The sequence below is a fragment of the Callionymus lyra genome, chromosome 13, assembly GCF_982586985.1.
Source record: "Callionymus lyra chromosome 13, fCalLyr1.hap1.1, whole genome shotgun sequence".
NCBI lineage: Eukaryota > Metazoa > Chordata > Actinopteri > Syngnathiformes > Callionymidae > Callionymus > Callionymus lyra.
This window is the reverse complement of record NC_141830.1, coordinates 1779767-1789766: the sequence shown is the minus strand read 5'-3', so window position 1 is coordinate 1789766 and position 10000 is coordinate 1779767. Positions and strand designations below refer to the sequence as shown.

At 42.8% G+C, this 10000-nt stretch overlaps 1 protein-coding gene across 1 annotated transcript in view; it reads left to right on the top strand.

Moving 5' to 3' along the window:
- mthfd1l (methylenetetrahydrofolate dehydrogenase (NADP+ dependent) 1 like) overlaps positions 1-10000 on the top strand; it is a 45559-nt gene that overhangs the window by 26884 nt on the left and 8675 nt on the right. Inside the window, exons 19-26 of the mRNA XM_087805314.1 lie at positions 527-595; positions 3206-3317; positions 4289-4428; positions 5616-5657; positions 6598-6701; positions 6788-6965; positions 8361-8468; positions 8540-8692. Coding sequence (XP_087661440.1) covers positions 527-595; positions 3206-3317; positions 4289-4428; positions 5616-5657; positions 6598-6701; positions 6788-6965; positions 8361-8468; positions 8540-8692 — 906 coding nt within the window. The remainder of the gene's footprint in view (positions 1-526; positions 596-3205; positions 3318-4288; positions 4429-5615; positions 5658-6597; positions 6702-6787; positions 6966-8360; positions 8469-8539; positions 8693-10000) is intronic.

Below are 10000 nucleotides of genomic sequence, written 5' to 3'. Positions count from 1 at the left end.
ACCCGGACACACACACACACCCGGACACACACACACCGGACACACACACATCGGACACACACACACACCCGGACACACACACACCGGACACACACACATCGGACACACACACTGGACACACACCGGACACACACACACTGGACACACACCGGACACACACACACACACACACACACACACACACACACACACACCGGACACACACACACACACACACACACACACACACACACACACACACACACACACACACCTTCACTTGTTATTAGGGCGGCAGGAGAAGTTTAAAGATTAACAATAAAAAACACAAGAAGGAAGTATAAATGTTACCTTGAGTTTTGCTCTTAATGGTGTTTAAAAATAAAGTTTTTTTTGTTTAAAGTTTAAATGGATCGATTACTGAACCAAAACAGGCTGAAAGTTCTTGTCAAATTAAGTTAGAATGAATGTGTTTTGGCTGAAACTTGGTCATCAACGCTGGTGAAATGAACATTAGGAGAAATTAATTAGTCTTATTTCCACGCAGGGCGTGAGTGGAGCTCTGGCCGTGTTGATGAAGGACGCCATCAAGCCCACGCTGATGCAGACCCTCGAGGTAAGTTTCTCGTCATTAGACGTAACAGATTCATCTGTCGCTTATATATACACTAGCTTGGAGGTGTGCTTTGGGTCACTGTCCTGTTGTAGGATCAAATTGGCTCCAATCAAGCTTTTTCTTTTATTGGCCAGTCTCAGATATGGCTTTTTCTTTGCCACTCTGCCCTGAAGGCCAGCATCCCGGAGTCGCCTCTTCACTGTAGATGTTGACACTGGCGTTTTGCGGGTACTATTTAATGAAGCTGCCAGTTGAGGACCTGTGAGGCGTCTATTTCTCCAACTAGAGACTCTAATGTACTTCTTGCTGAGTTGTGCAGCGGGGCCTCCCACTTCTCTTCTCTACTCTGGTTAGAGCCTGTTTGTGCTGTTCTTTGAAGGGAGTAGTACACACCGTTGTAGGAAATCTTCAGTTTCTTGGCAATTTCTCGCATGGAATAGCCTTCATTTCTAAGAACAAGAATAGACTGTCGTGTTGATGAAGGACGCCATCAAGCCCACGCTGATGCAGACCCTCGAGGTAAGTTTCTCGTCCTTAGACGTAAAAGATTCATCTGTCGCTTATATATACACTAACTTGGAGGCGTGCTTTGGGTCATTGTCCTGTTGTAGGATCAAATTGGCTCCAATCAAGCTTTTTCTTTTATTGGCCAGTCTCAGATATGGCTTTTTCTTTGCCACTCTGCCCTGAAGGCCAGCATCCCGGAGTCGCCTCTTCACTGTAGATGTTGACTCTGGCGTTTTGCGGTTACTATTTAATGAAGCTGCCAGTTGAGGACCTGTGAGGCGTCTATTTCTCAAACTAGAGACTCTAATGTACTTCTTGCTGAGTTGTGCAGCGGGGCCTCCCACTTCTCTTGCTACTCTGGTTAGAGCCTGTTTGTGCTGTTCTCTGAAGGGAGTAGTACACACCGTTGTAGGAAATCTTCAGTTTCTTGGCAATTTCTCGCATGGAATAGCCTTCATTTCCAAGAACAAGAATAGACTGTCGAGTTTCACATGAAAGTTCTCTTTTTCTGGCCATTTTGAGCGTTTCATCGTCCCCACAAATGTGATGCTCCAGATACTCAACTAGCTCAAAGGAAGGTCAGTTTTATAGCTTCTCTAACCAGCTAAACTGTTTTCAGCTGTGCTGACATAATTGCACAAGGGTTAGCCTTCTGACCCAATGAGCAAACCCATTGTACCGTTAGAACACTGGAGTGATAGTTGCTGGAAATGGGCCTCTATACACCTATGTAGATATTGCACCAAAAAACAGACATTTGCAGCTAGAATAGTCATTTACCACATTAGCAATGTATAGATTAGTTTAAAGCACTGTTCTTTTCTTTCAAAAATAAGGACATTTCTAAGTGACCCCAAACTTTTGGACGGTAGTATAGTAATAGATGATTGATTTATTCAGATGTATGTTCAAGGATCTTCGACTAAATGGTTCTTCTGGTTTATTTGTTTTCAACTGTAATGAGGTTCCATTATCATGAGGTTCTTGGCTCGCGGTAATGAAGCGTCTCTGCTCGTGTGTTTAGTAGTAAAAAAAAAAAGGGTTAAAGTGTGTGTGTGGCCCTTGGAGGCGTTCTACGCGGGTGTTGTTTTAAAGAGGAAGCCGTTTCCTCCGTGGATTTCCTGAGACTGATATCTGGAAACACAGTTTTCACCAGCAGCTCAACACACGTCTGTCCTGGAAGTGGAATTGTGTTTCTCTTCCAAGTGTACGTGTCTAGCATGTGGACCTTCTAACTTCCTGTCTACGTGAAGGTACTTGGTGTTTACACTCGAAGATCTGAATCTTTGTTCTCACGAGGACTGACCAGTTCAGCTCAGAGACTCCAGAGCGACACTGACGACGTTGGACTTTTCACCTTCTGTTCATTTCCATCCACTCGTTGGAAGAATTCACTGCTTACGTCGTTTCCATTTCATTCATTCGTACATTTGCTGAATCGCTTCCTTTTTTAAAGAACGGACGTGTGCTCATGTATTTACTCACTGGTGACAGTTGCTGAGAGGAGATCATTGAACAAACTACTGTCCATCATGGATGATGACAGTCATCCTCTGAACACTGTCATCAGTGAGCAGAGAAGCAGATGAAGCACGAATGCTCCTACCCAGGTGCAACACTAATGGACTCAGGGACTCATTCATCCCCCGGGCTATTAAATTGTACAATTCTGAGTTCGGGGGCAGGAGTGGAGTGAAAGTATCTGGATGTTCTGTTCTATGTTAGTCTTTGTATCCTTTGTTCTTTGACCTATGTTCTTTATCTTTAGACTTAGATTGTGTCATCTTGTTCTTCCTCTTTATGTTCTTTATTTTTTATTGTTTATGAAAAATTGCTGGCTATTGGTAAAAAACAATTTCCCGAAGGAGACCTCCTGAGGGATCAATAAAGTTTTACCTTACCTTACCTTAACAAATATTATCATAGAGAGTTTCAAATATAAGAATGTTCTCTAAGAGGTTGAACGTTGATCTGAAGCTGCTGAAATCATGTCATGACGCCTCGAACCTTGGGCTTGTTTTTCCTCCGGTTTGAATCTGGGTCAAACCTAAACCCTTCCTAATGACGTTTTTGTTCGTCCTCACTCGCGCCATTGTCTCCCAGGGCACGCCAGTGTTCGTCCACGCCGGGCCGTTCGCCAACATCGCCCATGGCAACTCGTCCGTGCTCGCCGACAAGCTGGCGCTGAAGCTGGTGGGACGGGACGGCTATGTTGGTGAGTCCAGAACTTCGGTGACCCACCTGTGGTCGACTTCCCTCGACGTCCTCCTGCTGCTGCTGCTGAACCTTCCTGGAAATGGGTGGAAGCTTGTGTAACAACACGTTAGCAGAATGAGTGCACGAATGCTCCTACCCAGGTGCAACACTAATAGACTCAGGGACTCATTCATCCCTCGGGCTATTAAATTGTACAATTCTGAGTTCGGGGGCAGGAGTGGAGTGAAAGTATCTGGATGTTCTGTTCTATGTTAGTCTTTGTATCCTTTGTTGTTTTTCTTTGACCTATGTTCTTTATCTTTATCTTTAGACTTAGATTGTGTCATTTTGTTCTTCCTCTTTATGTTCTTCTTCTTATTTTATTTTTTATGTATCATTTTTTATTGTTTATGAAAAATTGCTGGCTGTTGGTAAAAAACAATTTAGATCAATAAAGTTTTACCTTACCTTACCTTACCTTACGTAGAGAGGAAGGAAACAGATTGATGGTCCTCAGAGAGCCTGGAATGTTGGAGTAAAACTCACTAATCCCTTCAACGTCAAAGTGTGCTTGAGAATCTCTTAAACACACTTTCTTTCCACCTTCATTCATACTTTCTTTCTCTTCGGAGCCTTAAAAGTATTGAATAGACGGTAAATATTTTGACGAGCCGCACCAGCACGATGTTTGTTTGGCATTTCCTTCCGAGTGTGTTTGTTATCGGACTCTGAGGTATGCAGGGAACTTTGACTCTTTCCTTTCTGCAGTTTGACTGAATATAATCCCATCGAGTCTCTTATCGTGACCCATTATTGCTTAATGCAGTTTGCTATCATTACTCCCTGAAACCAAGATGAACAAACCATTTTGAAGTTAAATATAACCATTTGTCTTCCAGTAGAATTCATTAAAAAGGCTTGTACTACTGTAGTACTCCTACAATAAAGTATTATGTCTTTTACTAATGACTCGTGTGTCTTCTCTTCCAGTCACTGAAGCCGGCTTCGGCGCCGACATCGGGATGGAGAAGTTCTTCAACATCAAATGTCGAGCGTCTGGTTTGAGACCCAACGTCGTGGTTCTGGTCGCCACGGTGCGAGCGCTGAAGATGCACGGAGGAGGCCCTAATGTAGGTTCTGGTTCAGATTATAGATCCTTCATGTCTAGCCTTTGACACAGTTGATCACCAGATCCTGCTGAGAAGACTGAGGGATGAAGACTGTCGGGGTCTGTGTTAGAATGGTTCTCATCTTACCTTTCTGGGCAGTTTTAGTGTATCTGCCAATCAAATGAGGTCTGAATCGGCGGATCTGTTGTGTGGAGTCCCTCAAGGTTCTGTTCTGGGTCCTTTATTGTTTTTGCTGTACTTGATTCCCCTCGGTAAAATCATTCAGAGATTTCCAGATGTTTCTTATCACATGTTTGCTGATGACATCCAGCTCTACTGCTCTTTTGATCCAACTGAGCCCCAGAGGCTGAACTTAGTCAATTGTTTGCTAGAAATCAAACAATGAGTGAAAACACTTTGAAGCTAAATGTGGACAAAACTGAAACTCTGGTGATTGTTGATGATAAGGTTCCAGGGTTGAGTCAGTACTTGAGTGACTTAAGTCAGTCTGTCAAACTGAGCCTGAGAAACCTGGGTGTTGTATTTGATAAAGACATGTCTCTTGTTCGACACTGAAGAAAACTGACCAGAAACTGTTTCCTTCAACTGAGAAAAATCTCTAAACTTAGGAAAATGTTGTCACAACATGATCTGGATCTTATAATCCATGTGTTTGTTTCTTCTCGTCTGGACTATTGTAACAGTTTGTTTTCATGTCTTAACAAGAAGGATCTTCTCGCCTGCAGTTGATTCAGAACTCTGCAGCCAGAATTCTAACCCGCTCTAGTAGAAGAACTCACATTTCTCCGGTCCTTAAAACTCTTCACTGGTTTTCCTTGGTTTTCTGGAACTCCTGTGTTGTTCTCAGTATTATCTTGATCTTTAAAGTATATACTTTTTTGAGTATTGTTTTGATTGTTTAAGCGCTTTGTGACCCTGGTCTGGAAAAGCGCTATATAAATAAGAATTACTTACTTACTTACTTACTTACACAGGTTTCATAAAAGAGAGGATGTGTTTTTACTCTTTTAATCATGAGCGTGAAAGACTTAAGTAAAGTTTATCTCCGTGAAAACATGATCAGTGTTAGTTTTCAACTTTTGAATAGATGTTGGTCTTGGTTGCATCAGTTTGCAGATCCAAGCGTCTCATTCTGGTTCTCAATGTGTCGCTGAAGGTCGTTAATCGTTCTCACGTCCTTCCCTCAGGTCTCTGCTGGAGCTCCTCTTCCCCGAGAGTACATCGACGAGGTACGTTTTCAGAAGATGCTGCACGACGACCCGAGCCATCCAATGAAAGTGTCTCTGAACTCGTGACGACGCTTGTTCTGGTGTTTTCAGAATCAGAATCAGAATCAGAAAACCTTTATTAGTCCCGCGAGGGGAAATTCGGTTTAACAACAGCAAGAGAAATAAAAACACCCAGAAATAAAAACGAGAAAGAAAATCTAAATAGAATAAAAGATAAATCTGCGCTATATAATATATACACAATCATATTTACATAAATAACAAGAGGTGCAGTTAAATATTTATCTTGGTGTGTTCTTGTTGTGGAGTCTGATGGCAGCAGGGAGGAAGGACCTGCAGTACCTCTCCCTCACACACCTGGGATGGAGCATCCTATCACTGATGGAGCTCCTCAATGCCCTCAGTTTGTGCTGGAGAGGGTGAGACAAGTTCCTTCTCATGGAGGCCAGCTTGCTCCGCATCCTCCCTCCAGTCACTTCCTCCACAGGATCCAGGGGGCGCCCTAGGACGTAACCGGCCTTCTTAATAAGGCTGTCCAGTTTAGCCCTATCCTTTGCTGTCTTGCTGTCATTTCAGGATCGAATTGTCTTAGAAATGTCCGTGACGATGTTCTTTAGATCCATGGAGGACGTTAATCATCAGTTTGATCAGAAACACTTCAAACGCCTCCTTTTAAAGTAATTCAATAATGCATGAAAAATAAGTTAAAAGATGGCCTTGAGCTCGATCACGGGTCGTTCAAGCAGCGACATATGACAGATATATTTCTCAATAAAACGTTATTGCACTGCAAATATGTGCTGCTTGTTACAATAAATTGTCTTCAGACAAAAGTCTGAAAGATAACGATTCTCATCCATAAATGAATGTATTTTTGGAGCTTATTTTAGTTTATTATTGTTAAAGACACGATTATTTATCCTTTTTTTTTTTTTTTCAGAATCTCGCTCTCGTGGAAGGCGGTTGCCACAGCAACCTGAGGAAGCAGATCCAGATCGCGCATCTGTTCGGCGTCCCCGTCGTGGTCGCGCTCAACGTTTTCACGTAGGATCGTCGTCGCGCTTTTAGATCTTCAGTGACACCGATCGTTGCTCCTGATCCATGAAGAGGGTTGTTGTGCGTCTTTCCAGGACCGACACCCGGGCCGAGATCGAGCTCGTGTGCGAGCTGGCGAAGGCGTGCGGAGCGACCGACGCCGTCCCGTGTCGTCACTGGTCCCACGGCGGCCGCGGGTCCGTGGAGTTGGCCGAGGCGGTGAAGGAAGCCGCCGGCAAACCGAGTGACTTTCGGTTCCTCTACGACATGGAGGTGAGAAAAGTCTGGTAGATCGATAACAGATAGATAACACTTTATTGATCAATCAATTAGAAACGTATGATTGTCTTGTTGTTTCTGTTGGTTTCTGCCGACACTTGTCACCGTAGCTTCAACGTGAACCGTCTCCACTGAGCCCCAGAGGCTGAACTTAGTCAATTGTTTGCTAGAAATCAAACAATGAGTGAAAACACTTTACAGCTAAATGTGGACAAAACTGAAACTCTGGTGATTGTTGATGATAAGATTCCAGGGTTGAGTCAGTACTTGGGTGACTTAGGTCAGTCTGTCGAACTGAGCCTGAGAAACCTGGGTGTTGTATTTGATAAAGACATGTCTCTTGTTCGACACTGAAGAAAACTGACCAGAAACTGTTTCCTTCAACTGAGAAAAATCTCTAAACTAAAGGAAAATGTTGTCACAACATGATCTGGATCTTATAATCCATGCGTTTGTTTCTTCTCGTCTGAACTATTGTAACAGTTTGTTTTCATGTCTTAACAAGAAGGATCGTCTCGCCTGCAGTTGATTCAAAACTCTGCAGCCAGAATTCTGAGCCGCTCTAGTAGAAGAACTCACATTTCTCCTTCAAACTCTTCACTGGCTTCCAGTTTCTTTCAGGATCAACTTTAAAATTCTGGTTCTTACTTTCAGATCTATTCATGGTCAGACCTTCATGATCTGATCCAGACTTACACCCCAGCTCGGGCTCTGAGGTCTGTGGATCAGAATCTACTTATGGTTCCACGCACACGGCTCAGGACCAGAGGAGAGAAATCTTTTCAGACTGTTGCTCCTAAGCTTTGGAACGATCTTCTCTCTCTTTGTTCTTGATGGATCTACTGACTCCTTCAAGAAACATCTTAAGACGTTTCTATTTGTTCAGGCTTTTCCTTGATTTTCTGGAACTCCTGTGTTGTTCTCAGTATTATCTTGATCTTTAAAGTATGTACTTTTTTTGAGTATTGTTTTGTTTGCTTAAGCGCTTTGTGACCCTGGTCTGGAAAAGCGCTATATAAATAAATATTACTTACTTGTGTACAAGCGTCCCAGGAAAGTCCCCCCTCCATCATGGACGCATGTTCTGGTCTTTCATGATGTCGTCGTGTCCTCTAGTCCGTGATCAAAAACATCAGCTGGTTTCTCTTATCAAATTTAGCGAGTGGTGACTTGAATGAATTGAATTTCTCACCACAGACTCGCAGCATATTTTGTTCGACACAAGGACGACGGATAATTGAGAGAAATCACGTCTAAGACTTTAATCTCCGGTCTTTAAGTCTCTGTTGTTTGTTTCGTGGACGTTCAGATGAGAACCAAGACTTCACTCCATGATTTATATCTGGAGATAAAGTTCGTGTCTTGAATGTTTTTTTATCTCGTCTCAAGATGCCGATCGTGGAGAAGATCCGAACCATCGCGCAACGAGTGTACGGCGCCGACGACATCCAACTGTCCCCGGAGGCCGAGGCCAAGATCCAGTACTACACCCAGCAGGTGGTCCCTGGGACCGACAGCGGGTCCACCTTCGGTTGCAACATGTTTTCTAAGTCGTGTTTCTCGCTCAGGGCTTCAACGAGTTGCCCATCTGCATGGCCAAGACCCACCTGTCGCTGTCCCACATGCCCGACCAGAAGGGGGCGCCGACCGGGTTCACTCTGCCCATCAGAGACGTCCGCGCCAGCATCGGAGCAGGTTTCATCTACCCGCTCGTGGGAACGGTACGTCAAGTGATTCTCACTGGTTCTGTTCTTTTTATACAGTTTAATGGGTATTAAAACAAATACCATGACATTCTTATGAGTAGTAAGTAAGTAATATTTATTTATATAGCGCTTTTCCAGACCAGGGTCACAAAGCGCTTAAACAATCAAAACAATACTCAAAAAAGTACATACTTTAAAGATCAAGATAATACTGAGAACAACACAGGAGTTCCAGAAAATCAAGGAAAAGCCTGAACAAATAGAAACGTCTTAAGATGTTTCTTAAAGGAGTCAGTAGATCATCAAACACAGATGTTTCTTGAAGGAGTCAGTAGATCATCAAACACACATGTTTCTTGAAGGAGTCAGTAGATCATCAAACACAGATGTTTCTTGAAGGAGTCAGTAGATCATCAAACACAGATGTTTCTTGAAGGAGTCAGTAGATCATCAAATACAGATGTTTCTTGAAGGAGTCAGTAGATCATCAAATACAGATGTTTCTTGAAGGAGTCAGTAGATCATCAAACACAGATGTTTCTTAAAGGAGTCAGTAGATCATCAAACACAGATGTTTCTTGAAGGAGTCAGTAGATCCATCAAACACAGATGTTTCTTGAAGGAGTCAGTAGATCATCAAACACAGATGTTTCTTGAAGGAGTCAGTAGATCATCAAACACAGATGTTTCTTGAAGGAGTCAGTAGATCATCAAACACAGATGTTTCTTGAAGGAGTCAGTAGATCATCAAACACAGATGTTTCTTGAAGGAGTCAGTAGATCATCAAACACACATGTTTCTTGAAGGAGTCAGTAGATCATCAAACACAGATGTTTCTTGAAGGAGTCAGTAGATCATCAAACACAGATGTTTCTTGAAGGAGTCAGTAGATCATCAAATACAGATGTTTCTTGAAGGAGTCAGTAGATCATCAAATACAGATGTTTCTTGAAGGAGTCAGTAGATCATCAAACACAGATGTTTCTTAAAGGAGTCAGTAGATCATCAAACACAGATGTTTCTTGAAGGAGTCAGTAGATCCATCAAACACAGATGTTTCTTGAAGGAGTCAGTAGATCATCAAACACAGATGTTTCTTGAAGGAGTCAGTAGATCATCAAACACAGATGTTTCTTGAAGGAGTCAGTAGATCATCAAACACAGATGTTTCTTGAAGGAGTCAGTAGATCATCAAACACAGATGTTTCTTGAAGGAGTCAGTAGATCATCAAACACAGATGTTTCTTGAAGGAGTCAGTAGATCATCAAACACACATGTTTCTTGAAGGAGTCAGTAGATCATCAAACACAGATGTTTCTTG